The following is a 16,910-nucleotide window of genomic DNA, read 5'->3' on the forward strand; positions in this document are numbered from 1 at the left end:
AGCCAGAATAAAGTGATATCAAAGATGGTGCTAGTTTAATCTTCCAATAAACAATATCGATTTGGTGTAAAAGAACAGACTGAGTGGTCTAACTTGTTCATTTTATGTCACTTTTGAACAGCAAATTTTTTATGCTGGCCCTGAATTTCTTCCGATCGCTTAGAAACTTAGACTGCTAAACTACTACTACTACTACTACTAAACTTAGACTTACTTAGAAAACACTTAGAAAGATGAAGTTGTTGGACTTATGAATCAATGCATTAATATATTTATTTACCATCTCATAGCACACCTGGTGAAGCAAGCTAATGCTTGTGTCGACTAAATAAACGTTGATGTAAATCAACTTTGCAATTTGACAAAATTGAGTTTATGGAAGCAATTTATGAAAAAAAATGTTTTAGTTAAGTTAAAGTTACATTAAAAATTTGTAAATAAAAAAAAATTACTTTTTTACAGACTTTATATACATTTCACATAATGAATAGTAAAAATCCATTAACTCTGTATGACTAGGGAAGAAAATTAATTATTGCAATTCGTTTATATGAAAGTGTATTGCGAAAGAAAAGTATTTCCTCTGTCAACAAATTCTTTTATGAGTTCTTCACCAGCAAACATTTGCCCGAACCAGTTATAACAGATCTGGTAAAGGTCTTTATACTGGTCGTACATGGACGTATTGACATTCCAGATACGCCATGCTGTTGTTTAAAAGAATGTAAGACAAACAGAAACGGAAAAGACACCACGCAAGCATCGAGCTATTTAAAGATCTGTAAAAGGACAACCTGTAACATGAAATTTCAGAAGTGGTCATAAGAAATATTGAGAACTTGCATCCATATTTTAATGCTCACATGGACTGGAAGAAAGTTTTCACCTTTGTCCATCATAGACGATTCGCCTATCACTTTCGGCTTTTTATACACACCAAGAGAATTGGTGTACAAATATGTTTTCGAAGGCTTTCTGGTTTCAAACAACATTTGGAAAGATAACATTTGGTCGATACGAGTTAAGCGCCGTTCCGGCGAAAAAGAATATTTACCACCACGTCACTTCCGGTCATGGTATATATTTCCAAGACTAAAAAACATAATAAAGGAAAGAAGAGAGAGGTTAGATTTGGACTTAGAGCGGCACCATGCAAGCGCGTTGAGTACAGCACAAACTTTAAATATTCTGTTGGACACACTTTGTGGTTTTTCTCCCGAATATGCAAAATCACAGGATTCTCAAACTGGTAAATTAATTTTATATTTTCTGGCTTTAAAATATATTTGAAATGCGAACTTTATCTCTGATATTCCGAAAAAATCAAAATTATTTTTCAGCTAACTTTTCAACCACTGCCCCATCCATACATCTGGAAATGTGTTCGTGGGAGCCATGCAATTATTTTTTTTTTTTTAGTTTTACAACAATCTATTCTATAAGGTTTGGTTTTACGTACAGTTAACACCATTTCTATCAGGTAATTTTCATTTACAAATTTTTTAGGAAGTTTCTTTTTAGCATCTATATTCTAAAGTGCAAGTAGAAATAACACAATATAATGAAATGGTCAATATGTTAAAAATCAAGTTTATTTTTATTGCTTTCTTTGGTAACATTAATTTGATGACATTTTTTATAAACAGTTTCGATCATTTCTGTGATGTGATAGAAACAATTCTACAACGCTTATCTTTTCCCACTAATGTTCTTCAACTTCTTATCAATGTATCTAACCCAAGGGAAATTTTCGAACGAAAAGATTTATTGCTTCAGCTATCTCGATTGAAAAAGATTTCTCTTGAGATTTCGTACTGGTAGAAAGTAAAGTTTTCAATTTTCGAGGTAAGTATATACAACTTTCACGTTTTATATATTTTTACAATGAAAGTAGCCTATAAGTTGTAATATCAATGCAGCCAAGTTCACATCACCCTGATCTATGTGGATGTATTTAGACCGCCATCCTATGGAATGATTTATTCTTCAAATGGCCGCACTTACAATCCATCGAGCTGAGCGGGGTACAAATGAGTTTTGAACAAACTTAACGCTGACAGTTGCTCCGCAAACAATCTTGTTCGTTTCCCAAAGTCGTTGCTTTCACTGGAATTAGCTGATGGAAGTGTCACAGCAGATTTCCTTGATTGGTTGTCCACTTGCTGCCAAGAAATCTGTCAATCAAACCCAACCAAAATATTTTTGAGAGAACTGACGCTTTCTTACGAAACTTGCCTTGCTAATGACTTGAACGTGTGGTAAGTTTCCTTTCCTTATTGGACAAATCGTTGATGAACTTGCACAAGGTCACCCTCAACCATTGCGGTCTAACTGACGACCAATCACGGCATTTGACCGATTTGGTCAAATCGAAAAAATAGTGTAACCCACTTAGGTCGTTTATTATCAACCAGCGTAAATGACTTGTAACAACATTTATTATTTGCATTGATGTAGCTTTGTTTGTTTTTTAGGAAATGTGTTAAAAGAGATAATTGAGCCTTCTGGGACAGTGATTCATTCCAAAGCTTTTACCCTTGGTGATAAGACTCTGGATGCATTTGAACTGTGGACTGCTGAGTATCAAGAGTCTGATGCAATATTAATGGACAGTAAAAGTCTCCAGATCTCCAATCTATTTGTGCAAGAGAGCGATGTCAATTAGATATAGTTGGAGAACTTAATGGAAGTGGTCGAGTAATCCTATCTGAAGAAGGTATTAACTTAGCACATGACCATATATGCATGCACGTTTTTGCACTGCTTGATTGATGATAACTTTCAGATCCGTTCCGTTCCCGGCAGTTTTGTGTCAGATAACGGGGATTCCTGTTGTTCGGGGTTCGTATTAACGAGGTCTCACTCTAGTTGATATTTTAGCGGTGTTTTCTTAATTGAGCCAATGAGTAAAAATTTTGACTTGTCTCCAAAAATAAGTTTAGCATGAAGTCAATCTTTCAGAAAATGCATGTTAGCTAAACAATACCCTAAAGTGGGCTGTGAGTTGCCCACCTCTGGTGTAAATAGGTTAATACATCAGAATTTGAAAACAGACCAATTGTGACCCAATTTTGTTTCAGTGATCACACTCGGCACTGGTTCTTCAAAGCAAAAATGTTTGTGGATGGAATAGAAAAGCCAAAATCGTTGTTTGAAATGGTTTCAGACACACTTGAAAACAGCAACAGGAACAACGTTATTGCTTTCAGTGATAATGGCAGTGCTATACGTGGAGAAAAAGTGGAAGATATAAATATTTTACATCCTGGACAGGCATCAGAAGCTTGTTTATTAACTAAACGTAAGTATGCAAACATTTTCAAGTTATACAGATATTTTATGCTTAAATATTATTTTCATAAGTTTATGTTATTGATAAACAAGTCAAACAAATGCTGTCTACTGTATAAACAGTTGTGTATATTTTGTGTGTACACTGAATTATTATGTTTTTCAGACATTTAACCTTAACTGCTGAAACTCATAATTTTCCCACTGGTGTAGCTCCTTTTCCTGGGCAGCTACAGGTACCGGGGGCAGACAGAGAGATCAACATGCTATTGGAAGGGGAGCCGCAATAGTGGCAGGAACAGCAGGATATTGTGTTGGTAACCTTAACCTTCCTTTTTATAAATTACCTTGGGAGGACAATGGAGAGTGGCCGCTCACTCAAAATTTAGCATCTGCTTCAAAAATCATCATTGATGCAAGCAAGCCTGCTAAACTGTGCAAATATGATGAAAGCAAAAGGCATCCAGTAGACCTTGACCTACATTTGGTACTGGGAAAGATGCCACAAAAAATGTATCATCTAATTTCAATTAAACAGACATTAACAGAATGGAGGTACTAAGCATGTTCTACAGCTGATTAATATAACCTCTAATCATGGTTTGTAGTGTAAGGACTTTTTTGTGTCGCTAATCTATCTATCTTTCATCCTGCAGTGCTATTAATTTCGATTGCCCTTCTTCGGAAGTTGTTCATAATTATAAACCAGAATGAATTAACTCTCTCAAATGATACAGGGATGCTGTTGCTTCTTTGAAATATGAACATGATTGCAATTCAATGCCGACTGGAATTTGCTGGTGCATTGTCAAGTTCTTGTGTGTGTTGCCGTTGCTATTCTGCGTCTCGCTCCCAACTACTTCCAAGTACATCAGTACTAAAAATTGTGATTGATCGTTTTGTTGATTTTGACGTATGACGTATTATTACATAACAAACCAAGCTTTGAAATTTAGTGTACTTGGTGACCAAAGTGGAAATTGCGTTTTGTGAGGCTTCTATTCGAAGGCGGCTTCTATTTTTATTACATGAAGTACCGGTAGTGTTGATTAGGTGACAATAAAATTCTGCGCTTACTTTTGACAAAAAGGTTTTATTTTATTACTATCCGATCACTACTGCAATGTGACAACTGCTGTTTTTTGCATGTGCAAGCTCTCAATGACAGCCTTTATGTTACACTGAAACGATTTCATCCTTGTATTATGTGGCTTCTATGCGAGGGCGGCTTCTATTGTTTAGTTTTAATCAAATCGTGCGGTTTCTATTTAAGAAAATACGGTACTGGAAATTGCTTCCTCCAAGAAAGACTTAAGACAACTTTTCTGTAACAATCAATCACCACGGCTGTGTTGGCAACTGATGCACTCGACATAATGAGTGAACATAAAAATATTATTTCGCGCACTTGACCCACCTTCACCTTTCATGGTTTGCTTTTAAACGTTCCTTGTGTCATTCAAACCTTGCTTTAGGTTTCACGAACTGGGCGTGAGGATTGTCCTTAAAACTAGTGACGGAGCGAAAATCGACTTCGGCATCACAGCGGAACCAAATACATCACTGCAAGCAAGATGCAACCGGGAACTGAACTCGCCGCTTTCACGGCAAGGTTCGAGACCAAAGTGGAAATTGCAATCTTCTGCCTTCGCAGTAAGATTTGGGATATAACTGGGCGGACCAAGACAAAATCGTACCAACACAATAGATTTTGAAAATCTGGCTTGGCCAAACAGGTCTGTGGAGTGGTGACAGGAGTTCACTCTCTGCAAGACCTAACCATTGTCAAATGGCTTTCTCGGCACGATTTGGAGCGAGCCAATAACTTTGCCAACAAGGCTTAACTGAAAGAGGAACCAAGAGTCGATTGCCGCCGCGGCAGGATTTAAAACCGAGCAATGCAACAGCAGCGGAACTGGAAAAAAACAGGAATTCTCGTCAAAAGAAAATACTGTTAACCTCGAACAAGGCAAACAGCCGTATAATGCACTCTGTAGGACGCAAACGAATTTGCAAGGGTTGTAAACATGTAAGAACCGCCCGCGGCTAGCGTGAGCAGTCTCTTTCAGGTGGTAAATACGATTTCAAACACTAAAGCACAAGTCCAACACAAAACAACGATTGCAATCGGTGGCTACACCACAACCGGTAATGCGCCAACTGATATGAAGTCAGCGACAACGAAACGATGCTGAGCAATTAAGATTGTCACGATTGAACGAAAAGCGTTTCTCACGCGACGTCCTTAAAGGTGATTAGGCCACAGATTCATAACAACCTATTAAACAGCGGGTCTAGCTTATGGCTACAATTCTACATTACATTGCAATTATAATGTTAAAAACAAACAACAGAATATTCAATAAATTTATAGCAGCTCTAACTGCACTAGCTTTGTGTTGTTCGCTTTAACGATTATAATTAAGGACTTGCAGCTCATCTCTGTACAATCGCTGTAAGTTTAGTGACCTGACCTACTTCACTTGCTTCATCCAGCTTGTATTGATCGTGACGAACAAAAGATCTTGTCGCAAGCAGCAGCTGTTTTTATCAATCATTGCAAACAACTGTCACGTGGACAAGGCCGCACACTTTCAAGATTTTCGCTTCAGTTAGCAGATTATGATAAACTCGGCATATATTGAACGTAAAATCTTGACAATCTGCTCTTATGAAGAAGTTTAATGCGACTTCAAACTCGAACTTAATGCGATTCGTTCAACTATTTCTGCATCACGCCCTTTAGAAAGAATTATTGTGACGTTTCTGCCGGCTGACTTTATGTCGAAGCAATCGTTCTAAAATTAACAAGACGTTGTATTGCTTAAAATAACTTTAAAGTAAATCAAACTTTGCACCACGACCGCGCTTCTTATGAAAAACAAACCTCATTTTATTTCCTCTGCTCTCTCACACGTGCGAATGTCCTTTGACGTAAATGTTTGAATTGGAACCAAAATTGTGGGCGACCCAATCAAGACAATATTTAGAGCGAGAGTCGTGGCCACAAAACCAAAGCGATCGATGAATGGCGGCCACAGAACACAAAGAAAAGTTCGATAATTTCATAATAATAAAAATTAACGATTAAAAAACACATTTTAACTGTCGCTTACCAGGTGAGGGAACGCCTGAAAGAAGCAAAATGGCGAAAATTCTAACCTTGGAGGGCGATTTTATTTTTTAAGAGTTTTCTGTTTCCATTGTCTTCCAAGTTGTGATTTTATGATTATGATTCTGTTACTTGGAAAAATGGCGGAAATCCTAATCTAGCTTGCAAAACCTTGTTTGCTCCGACTCTGCTCTAATCTAATCTAAATTTCTTTTTGTCAAAAATGCTGGTTCGTTTTTGCTGGTTCTTCAAGAATTTTCAGTCGGTCCCAGTACTCAGTACTTTCCACGTGATTATTTCAACATTTTAACAAGTATTCATATGTTTTCAAAATACATGTTAATTAATCCTTAAAGCCAAATTTAGTATCCGTTGATCTTCATTAATATAGAAATGTCAAATAAAATTGCAAGCGATTAATGTTACATATGTTTTGACCTTTAGTCACCTTTACCGGGGGCATAATAGCGAACAAACATTGCATTTGCAGCAGCATCTTTTACACAAAAAGTACCGAACACCGACAAAACACCGAACTACTTTTTAAAAATAGCATCGAATACCGGAACCTTCGGTACATTTTTTGCCAAGAAGCTACGCGAGCAAGCGAAGCAGCGAAATGGCAAATAAATATATTAATACATTGATTTATAATTCTAACAACTTCATCTTGATCGTGCTCTTCCCAATTTACAGGCTGCGCGAGGGAAGATGCGGTGTTTCCAGCTTTCGATTTCTCGTGCTCAAACGAGCGACATCAACCCATTGTTAATTGAGGACGTATTTACAGGTCGGCCTCGGATTAACCTAAAAAGAGAACAAAAGAATTTGGTCAGCCACAAAGACAAGAAAAACGATGAATTGACGTTTAATTGGTTCACGCAGCCAACTCATTATTTCACGTCATTAGCGTCGGATTGAGTTTTTAGTTTCGATTCTCGACTCTCTCTCTTGACATGTGTGACCTAGTTTATCCTCTGTTTGACTTAACACCGGCCATTATTCCAACACAAAGTTAATTGACCTGAGAATGTCTGCACGATCAGTCTTTGTGCCAAGATGTTGCTGCCAGTGTGTGGGGTCGAAAACTGTCAGGAAATGAACGTCATTTGGAGATTCCACTTCCCACGAAACTGACCAGTATTTTATGATGAGTATTTTAGCCTTTTCAGTTTGGTGCAGAAACAATAGTAATAGAGCAGAGATGCAGTAAGATCTTGTAGCAATAAACGATTGAAAATGCTTTTATTTGTCATGCGCAGAAGAACATGACGGTGATGAAAGGTATTTTTAAAACAATTCTACATTTATGAATGACAAGTGAACGTTTCAATTTCAAATCAAGTCTCATTGTTGGTCAGTTGTGTTTTTGCTGCAGTAAAAGTGTAAAAGGTTTGTGACGTAATAAAAAGTGTAAATTTAAATGATTTATTAAGCGCTGAATCATTAAATTTTAATATGCTTCCATTTACCGATTCATTGACGCATTGAGTTGTCTTCCATATTTTCCTTTTCTTAATCTGATTGACCCAACTGTGGTTTTAACTGAAACAATTATACGAAGTAAATGAAAGTTAAAAGTTTATTATAATCTTATATTTTGCTCGAGGGAAACTCATTAGAATGGAAGCGATTTATGACGTTTTTTCTTGCCGTTGTGCGTGACCAAATTGTTAATCTGACGCTGACCTGCTTATACGGACTCGATTGCTAATAAGCTTGTTCGCACCTTTGTTTTTTCACTGAAATAATCTGAGCACAAGCAGTGGAACTGTTGAGAAACATTACAGCTTGTTTCGTGCAATTTTTTGTTTCGGTTTCTCTGCTTCAAGAATTAATAAAAATTCAGGGATGGCTTGCAGTGGGAATCCTGTTGTTTCAGCTTTACCACCAAACTTGGTTTCGCACCGTCGTAACTTTGAAAGTTGACTGTTAAAGCTTAACTAACGCTCAGTTCGTCCAACTTATCCGGGCATACTGTCAATATGTTTTGTAGCTAGATTTTAAGTTTGGGCGTAGCCAGAATAAAGTGATATCAAAGATGGTGCTAGTTTAATCTTCCAATAAACAATATCGATTTGGTGTAAAAGAACAGACTGAGTGGTCTAACTTGTTCATTTTGTGTCACTTTTGAACAGCAAATTTTTTATGCTGGCCCTGAATTTCTTCCGATCGCTTAGAAACTTAGACTGCTAAACTACTACTACTACTACTACTAAACTTAGACTTACTTAGAAAACACTTAGAAAGATGAAGTTGTTGGACTTATGAATCAATGCATTAATATATTTATTTACCATCTCATAACACACCTGGTGAAGCAAGCTAATGCTTGTGTCGACTAAATAAACGTTGATGTAAATCAACTTTGCAATTTGACAAAATTGAGTTTATGGAAGCAATTTATGAAAAAAAATGTTTTAGTTAAGTTAAAGTTACATTAAAAATTTGTAAATAAAAAAAAATTACTTTTTTACAGACTTTATATACAAATCTGTATGACTAGGGAAGAAAATTAATTTTTGCAATTCGTTTATATGAAAGTGTATTGCGAAAGAAAAGTATTTCCTCTGTCAACAAATTCTTTTATGAGTTCTTCACCAGCAAACATTTGCCCGAACCAGTTATAACAGATCTGGTAAAGGTCTTTATACTGGTCGTACATGGACGTATTGACATTCCAGATACGCCATGCTGTTGTTTAAAAGAATGTAAGACAAACAGAAACGGAAAAGACACCACGCAAGCATCGAGCTATTTAAAGATCTGTAAAAGGACAACCTGTAACATGAAATTTCAGAAGTGGTCATAAGAAATATTGAGAACTTGCATCCATATTTTAATGCTCACATGGACTGGAAGAAAGTTTTCACCTTTGTCCATCATAGAAGATTCGCCTATCACTTTCGGCTTTTTATACACACCAAGAGAATTGGTGTACAAATATGTTTTCGAAGGCTTTCTGGTTTCAAACAACATTTGGAAAGATAACATTCGGTCGATGCGAGTTAAGCGCCGTTCCGGCGAAAAAGAATATTTACCACCACGTCACTTCCGGTCATGGTATATATTTCCAAGACTAAAAAACATAATAAAGGAAAGAAGAGAGAGGTTAGATTTGGACTTAGAGCGGCACCATGCAAGCGCGTTGAGTACAGCACAAACTTTAAATATTCTGTTGGACACACTTTGTGGTTTTTCTCCCGAATATGCAAAATCACAGGATTCTCAAACTGGTAAATTAATTTTATATTTTCTGGCTTTAAAATATATTTGAAATGCGAACTTTATCTCTGATATTCCGAAAAAATCAAAATTATTTTTCAGCTAACTTTTCAACCACTGCCCCATCCATACATCTGGAAATGTGTTCGTGGGAGCCATGCAATTATATTTTTTTTTTAGTTTTACAACAATCTATTCTATAAGGTTTGGTTTTACGTACAGTTAACGCCATTTCTATCAGGTAATTTTCATTTACCAATTTTTTAGGAAGTTTCTTTTTAGCATCTATATTCTAAAGTGCAAGTAGAAATAACACAATATAATGAAATGGTCAATATGTTAAAAATCAAGTTTATTTTTATTGCTTTCTTTGGTAACATTAATTTGATGACATTTTTTATAAACAGTTTCGATCATTTCTGTGATGTGATAGAAACAATTCTACAACGCTTATCTTTTCCCACTAATGTTCTTCAACTTCTTATCAATGTATCTAACCCAAGGGAAATTTTCGAACGAAAAGATTTATTGCTTCAGCTATCTCGATTGAAAAAGATTTCTCTTGAGATTTCGTACTGGTAGAAAGTAAAGTTTTCAATTTTCGAGGTAAGTATATACAACTTTCACGTTTTATATATTTTTACAATGAAAGTAGCCTATAAGTTGTAATATCAATGCAGCCAAGTTCACATCACCCTGATCTATGTGGATGTATTTAGACCGCCATCCTATGGAATGATTTATTCTTCAAATGGCCGCACTTACAATCCATCGAGCTGAGCGGGGTACAAATGAGTTTTGAACAAACTTAACGCTGACAGTTGCTCCGCAAACAATCTTGTTCGTTTCCCAAAGTCGTTGCTTTCACTGGAATTAGCTGATGGAAGTGTCACAGCAGATTTCCTTGATTGGTTGTCCACTTGCTGCCAAGAAATCTGTCAATCAAACCCAACCAAAATATTTTTGAGAGAACTGACGCTTTCTTACGAAACTTGCCTTGCTAATGACTTGAACGTGTGGTAAGTTTCCTTTCCTTATTGGACAAATCGTTGATGAACTTGCACAAGGTCACCCTCAACCATTGCGGTCTAACTGACGACCAATCACGGCATTTGACCGATTTGGTCAAATCGAAAAAATAGTGTAACCCACTTAGGTCGTTTATTATCAACCAGCGTAAATGACTTGTAACAACATTTATTATTTGCATTGATGTAGCTTTGTTTGTTTTTTAGGAAATGTGTTAAAAGAGATAATTGAGCCTTCTGGGACAGTGATTCATTCCAAAGCTTTTACCCTTGGTGATAAGACTCTGGATGCATTTGAACTGTGGACTGCTGAGTATCAAGAGTCTGATGCAATATTAATGGACAGTAAAAGTCTCCAGATCTCCAATCTATTTGTGCAAGAGAGCGATGTCAATTAGATATAGTTGGAGAACTTAATGGAAGTGGTCGAGTAATCCTATCTGAAGAAGGTATTAACTTAGCACATGACCATATATGCATGCACGTTTTTGCACTGCTTGATTGATGATAACTTTCAGATCCGTTCCGTTCCCGGCAGTTTTGTGTCAGATAACGGGGATTCCTGTTGTTCGGGGTTCGTATTAACGAGGTCTCACTCTAGTTGATATTTTAGCGGTGTTTTCTTAATTGAGCCAATGAGTAAAAATTTTGACTTGTCTCCAAAAATAAGTTTAGCATGAAGTCAATCTTTCAGAAAATGCATGTTAGCTAAACAATACCCTAAAGTGGGCTGTGAGTTGCCCACCTCTGGTGTAAATAGGTTAATACATCAGAATTTGAAAACAGACCAATTGTGACCCAATTTTGTTTCAGTGAACACAGTCGGCGCTGGTTCTTCAAAGCAAAAATGTTTGTGGATGGAATAGAAAAGCCAAAATCGTTGTTTGAAATGGTTTCAGACACACTTGAAAACAGCAACAGGAACAACGTTATTGCTTTCAGTGATAATGGCAGTGCTATACGTGGAGAAAAAGTGGAAGATATAAATATTTTACATCCTGGACAGGCATCAGAAGCTTGTTTATTAACTAAACGTAAGTATGCAAACATTTTCAAGTTATACAGATATTTTATGCTTAAATATTATTTTCATAAGTTTATGTTATTGATAAACAAGTCAAACAAATGCTGTCTACTGTATAAACAGTTGTGTATATTTTGTGTGTACACTGAATTATTATGTTTTTCAGACATTTAACCTTAACTGCTGAAACTCATAATTTTCCCACTGGTGTAGCTCCTTTTCCTGGGCAGCTACAGGTACCGGGGGCAGACAGAGAGATCAACATGCTATTGGAAGGGGAGCCGCAATAGTGGCAGGAACAGCAGGATATCGTGTTGGTAACCTTAACCTTCCTTTTTATAAATTACCTTGGGAGGACAATGGAGAGTGGCCGCTCACTCAAAATTTAGCATCTGCTTCAAAAATCATCATTGATGCAAGCAATGGTGCCAGTGACAGCCAGTGCCAATGATGTTGATTGTGATGAAAGCAAGCCTGCTAAACTGTGCAAATATGATGAAAGCAAAAGGCATCCAGTAGACCTTGACCTACATTTGGTACTGGGAAAGATGCCACAAAAAATGTATCATCTAATTTCAATTAAACAGACATTAACAGAATGGAGGTACTAAGCATGTTCTACAGCTGATTAATATAACCTCTAATCATGGTTTGTAGTGTAAGGACTTTTTTGTGTCGCTAATCTATCTATCTTTCATCCTGCAGTGCTATTAATTTCGATTGCCCTTCTTCGGAAGTCGTTCATAATTATAAACCAGAATGAATTAACTCTCTCAAATGATACAGGGATGCTGTTGCTTCTTTGAAATATGAACATGATTGCAATTCAATGCCGACTGGAATTTGCTGGCGCATTGTCAAGTTCTTGTGTGTGTTGCCGTTGCTATTCTGCGTCTCGCTCCCAACTACTTCCAAGTACATCAGTACTAAAAATTGTGATTGATCGTTTTGTTGATTTTGACGTATGACGTATTATTACATAACAAACCAAGCTTTGAAATTTAGTGTACTTGGTGACCAAAGTGGAAATTGCGTTTTGTGAGGCTTCTATTCGAAGGCGGCTTCTATTTTTATTACATGAAGTACCGGTAGTGTTGATTAGGTGACAATAAAATTCTGCGCTTACTTTTGACAAAAAGGTTTTATTTTATTACTATCCGATCACTACTGTAATGTGACAACTGCTGTTTTTTGCATGTGCAAGCTCTCAATGACAGCCTTTATGTTACACTGAAACGATTTCATCATTGTATTATGTGGCTTCTATGCGAGGGCGGCTTCTATTGTTTAGTTTTAATCAAATCGTGCGGTTTCTATTTAAGAAAATACGGTACTGGAAATTGCTTCCTCCAAGAAAGACTTAAGACAACTTTTCTGTAACAATCAATCACCACGGCTGTGTTGGCAACTGATGCACTCGACATAATGAGTGAACATAAAAATATTATTTCGCGCACTTGACCCACCTTCACCTTTCATGGTTTGCTTTTAAACGTTCCTTGTGTCATTCAAACCTTGCTTTAGGTTTCACGAACTGGGCGTGAGGATTGTCCTTAAAACTAGTGACGGAGCGAAAATCGACTTCGGCATCACAGCGGAACCAAATACATCACTGCAAGCAAGATGCAACCGGGAACTGAACTCGCCGCTTTCACGGCAAGGTTCGAGACCAAAGTGGAAATTGCAATCTTCTGCCTTCGCAGTAAGATTTGGGATATAGCTGGGCGGACCAAGACAAAATCGTACCAACACAATAGATTTTGAAACTCTGGCTTGGCCAAACAGGTCTGTGGAGTGGTGACAGGAGTTCACTCTCTGCAAGACCTAACTATTGTCAAATGGCTCTCTCGGCACGATTTGGAGCGAGCCAATAACTTTGCCAACAAGGCTTAACTGAAAGAGGAACCAAGAGTCGATTGCCGCCACGGCAGGATTTAAAACCGAGCAATGCAACAGCAGCGGAACTGGAAAAAAACAGGAATTCTCGTCAAAAGAAAATACTGTTAACCTCGAACAAGGCAAACAACCGTATAATGCACTCTGTAGGACGCAAACGAATTTGCAAGGGTTGTAAACATGTAAGAACCGCCCGCGGCTAGCGTGAGTCTCTTTCAGGTGGTAAATACGATTTCAAACACTAAAGCACAAGTCCAACACAAAACAACGATTGCAATCGGTGGCTACACCACAACCGGTAATGCGCCAACTGATATGAAGTCAGCGACAACGAAACGATGCTGAGCAATTAAGATTGTCACGATTGAACGAAAAGCGTTTCTCACGCGACGTCCTTAAAGGTGATTAGGCCACAGATTCATAACAACCTATTAAACAGCGGGTCTAGCTTATGGCTACAATTCTACATTACATTGCAATTATAATGTTAAAAACAAACAACAGAATATTCAATAAATTTATAGCAGCTCTAACTGCACTAGCTTTCTGTTGTTCGCTTTAACGATTATAATTAAGGACTTGCAGCTCATCTCTGTACAATCGCTGTAAGTTTAGTGACCTGACCTACTTCACTTGCTTCATCCAGCTTGTATTGATCGTGACGAACAAAAGATCTTGTCGCAAGCAGCAGCTGTTTTTATCAATCATTGCAAACAGCTGTCACGTGGACAAGGCCGCACACTTTCAAGATTTTCGCTTCAGTTAGCAGATTATGATAAACTCGGCATATATTGAACGTAAAATCTTGACAATCTGCTCTTATGAAGAAGTTTAATGCGACTTCAAACTCGAACTTAATGCGATTCGTTCGACTATTTCTGCATCACGCCCTTTAGAAAGAATTATTGTGACGTTTCTGCCGGCTGACTTTATATCGAAGCAATCGTTCTAAAATTAACAAGACGTTGTATTGCTTAAAATAACTTTAAAGTAAATCAAACTTTGCACCACGACCGCGCTTCTTATGAAAAACAAACCTCATTTTATTTCCTCTGCTCTCTCACACGTGCGAATGTCCTTTGACGTAAATGTTTGAATTGGAACCAAAATTGTGGGCGACCCAATCAAGACAATATTTAGAGCGAGAGTCGTGGCCACAAAACCAAAGCGATCGATGAATGGCGGCCACAGAACACAAAGAAAAGTTCGATAATTTCATAATAATAAAAATTAACGATTAAAAAACACATTTTAACTGTCGCTTACCAGGTGAGGGAACGCCTGAAAGAAGCAAAATGGCGGAAATTCTAACCTTGGAGGGCGATTTTATTTTTTAAGAGTTTTCTGTTTCCATTGTCTTCCAAGTTGTGATTTTATGATTATGTTTCTGTTACTTGGCAAAATGGCGGAAATCCTAATCTAGCTTGCAAAACCTTGTTTGCTCCGACTCTGCTCTAATCTAATCTAAATTTCTTTTTGTCAAAAATGCTGGTTCGTTTTTGATGGTTCTTCAAGAATTTTCAGTCGGTCCCAGTACTCAGTACTTTCCACGTGATTATTTCAACATTTTAACAAGTATTCATATGTTTTCAAAATACATGTTAATTAATCCTTAAAGCCAAATTTAGTATCTGTTGATCTTCATTAATATAGAAATGTCAAATAAAATTACAAGCGGTTAATGTTACATATGTTTTGACCTTTAGTCACCTTTACCGGGGGCATAATAGCGAACAAACATTGCATTTGCAGCAGCATCTTTTACACAAAAAGTACCGAACACCGACAAAACACCGAACTACTTTTTAAAAATAGCATCGAATACCGGAACCTTCGGTACATTTTTTGCCAAGAAGCTACGCGAGCAAGCGAAGCAGCGAAATGGCAAATAAATATATTAATACATTGATTTATAATTCTAACAACTTCATCTTGATCGTGCTCTTTCCAATTTACAGGCTGCGCGAGGGAAGATGCGGTGTTTCCAGCTTTCGATTTCTCGTGCTCAAACGAGCGACATCAACCCATTGTTAATTGAGGACGTATTTACAGGTCGGCCTCGGATTAACCTAAAAAGAGAACAAAAGAATTTGGTCAGCCACAAAGACAAGAAAAACGATGAATTGACGTTTAATTGGTTCACGCAGCCAACTCATTATTTCACGTCATTAGCGTCGGATTGAGTTTTTAGTTTCGATTCTCGACTCTCTCTCTTGACATGTGTGACCTAGTTTATCCTCTGTTTGACTTAACACCGGCCATTATTCCAACACAAAGTTAATTGACCTGAGAATGTCTGCACGATCAGTCTTTGTGCCAAGATGTTGCTGCCAGTGTGTGGGGTCGAAAACTGTCAGGAAATGAACGTCATTTGGAGATTCCACTTCCCACGAAACTGACCAGTATTTTATGATGAGTATTTTAGCCTTTTCAGTTTGGTGCAGAAACAATAGTAATAGAGCAGAGATGCAGTAAGATCTTGTAGCAATAAACGATTGAAAATGCTTTTATTTGTCATGCGCAGAAGAACATGACGGTGATGAAAGGTATTTTTAAAACAATTCTACATTTATGAATGACAAGTGAACGTTTCAATTTCAAGTCAAGTCTCATTGTTGGTCAGTTGTGTTTTTGCTGCAGTAAAAGTGTAAAAGGTTTGTGACGTAATAAAAAGTGTAAATTTAAATGATTTATTAAGCGCTGAATCATTAAATTTTAATATGCTTCCATTTACCGATTCATTGACGCATTGAGTTGTCTTCCATATTTTCCTTTTCTTAATCTGATTGACCCAACTGTGGTTTTAACTGAAACAATTATACGAAGTAAATGAAAGTTAAAAGTTTATTATAATCTTATATTTTGCTCGAGGGAAACTCATTAGAATGGAAGCGATTTATGACGTTTTTTCTTGCCGTTGTGCGTGACCAAATTGTTAATCTGACGCTGACCTGCTTATACGGACTCGATTGCTAATAAGCTTGTTCGCACCTTTGTTTTTTCACTGAAATAATCTGAGCACAAGCAGTGGAACTGTTGAGAAACATTACAGCTTGTTTCGTGCAATTTTTTGTTTCGGTTTCTCTGCTTCAAGAATTAATAAAAATTCAGGGATGGCTTGCAGTGGGAATCCTGTTGTTTCAGCTTTACCACCAAACTTGGTTTCGCACCGTCGTAACTTTGAAAGTTGACTGTTAAAGCTTAACTAACGCTCAGTTCGTCCAACTTATCCGGGCATACTGTCAATATGTTTTGTAGCTAGATTTTAAGTTTGGGCGTAGCCAGAATAAAGTGATATCAAAGATGGTGCTAGTTTAATCTTCCAATAAACAAT

At 37.2% G+C, this 16,910-nt stretch overlaps 2 protein-coding genes across 23 annotated transcripts; both read left to right on the forward strand.

Moving 5' to 3' along the window:
- Positions 1-466: 466 nt before the first annotated feature.
- On the forward strand, positions 467-7,491 carry LOC143461996 (phosphoribosylformylglycinamidine synthase-like). Of its 7 annotated transcripts, none has more exons than XM_076959993.1 (10): positions 467-1,249; positions 1,341-1,480; positions 1,647-1,845; positions 1,959-2,258; positions 2,475-2,716; positions 2,786-2,841; positions 3,081-3,301; positions 3,458-3,846; positions 4,029-4,157; positions 7,100-7,491. In XM_076959993.1, exons 1-2 carry the CDS (start codon positions 856-858, stop codon positions 1,463-1,465), a joined length of 519 nt encoding a protein of 172 aa, XP_076816108.1. In that variant the 5' UTR covers positions 467-855; the 3' UTR covers positions 1,466-1,480; positions 1,647-1,845; positions 1,959-2,258; positions 2,475-2,716; positions 2,786-2,841; positions 3,081-3,301; positions 3,458-3,846; positions 4,029-4,157; positions 7,100-7,491. The 7 variants fall into 5 exon arrangements, with proteins under 7 accessions (XP_076816108.1, XP_076816133.1, XP_076816091.1 ...); XM_076959976.1 differs by lacking the exon at positions 7,100-7,491 and having other exon boundaries at positions 4,029-4,367; XM_076960011.1 differs by lacking the exon at positions 7,100-7,491 and having other exon boundaries at positions 3,167-3,301; positions 4,029-4,367.
- Positions 7,492-8,863: 1,372 nt separating this feature from the next.
- On the forward strand, positions 8,864-16,781 carry LOC143462033 (phosphoribosylformylglycinamidine synthase-like). Of its 16 annotated transcripts, none has more exons than XM_076960117.1 (8): positions 8,865-9,639; positions 9,731-10,234; positions 10,348-10,647; positions 10,864-11,105; positions 11,470-11,690; positions 11,847-12,284; positions 12,386-12,595; positions 15,535-16,781. In XM_076960117.1, the coding sequence occupies exons 7-8, from the start codon at positions 12,490-12,492 to the stop codon at positions 15,612-15,614; spliced, it is 186 nt and encodes a 61-aa protein (XP_076816232.1). In that variant the 5' UTR covers positions 8,865-9,639; positions 9,731-10,234; positions 10,348-10,647; positions 10,864-11,105; positions 11,470-11,690; positions 11,847-12,284; positions 12,386-12,489; the 3' UTR covers positions 15,615-16,781. The 16 variants fall into 16 exon arrangements, 6 of the variants coding, with proteins under 6 accessions (XP_076816232.1, XP_076816192.1, XP_076816201.1 ...); XM_076960077.1 differs by having other exon boundaries at positions 8,866-9,639; positions 12,467-12,595; positions 15,535-16,763; XR_013118123.1 differs by having other exon boundaries at positions 8,864-9,639; positions 11,847-12,595; positions 15,535-16,723.
- Positions 16,782-16,910: the final 129 nt, after the last annotated feature.

This window comes from Clavelina lepadiformis, chromosome 1, assembly GCF_947623445.1.
Source record: "Clavelina lepadiformis chromosome 1, kaClaLepa1.1, whole genome shotgun sequence".
In the NCBI taxonomy this organism is placed as follows: Eukaryota; Metazoa; Chordata; class Ascidiacea; order Aplousobranchia; family Clavelinidae; genus Clavelina; species Clavelina lepadiformis.

Excerpts from the sequence above, each read along its gene's own strand:
- LOC143461996 (XM_076959993.1), top strand. The coding sequence starts at position 856 with ATGCTCACATGGACTGGAAGAAAGTTTTCACCTTTGTCCATCATAGAC. Across the intron at positions 1,250-1,340 it reads ATCACAGGATTCTCAAACTG|CTAACTTTTCAACCACTGCC; the intron begins GTAAATTAATTT and ends ATTATTTTTCAG.
- LOC143462033 (XM_076960077.1), top strand. The coding sequence starts at position 12,094 with ATGCAAGCAATGGTGCCAGTGACAGCCAGTGCCAATGATGTTGATTGT. Across the intron at positions 12,285-12,466 it reads CAGACATTAACAGAATGGAG|GGATGCTGTTGCTTCTTTGA; the intron begins GTACTAAGCATG and ends CAAATGATACAG. Across the intron at positions 12,596-15,534 it reads TCGCTCCCAACTACTTCCAA|GCTGCGCGAGGGAAGATGCG; the intron begins GTACATCAGTAC and ends TCCAATTTACAG.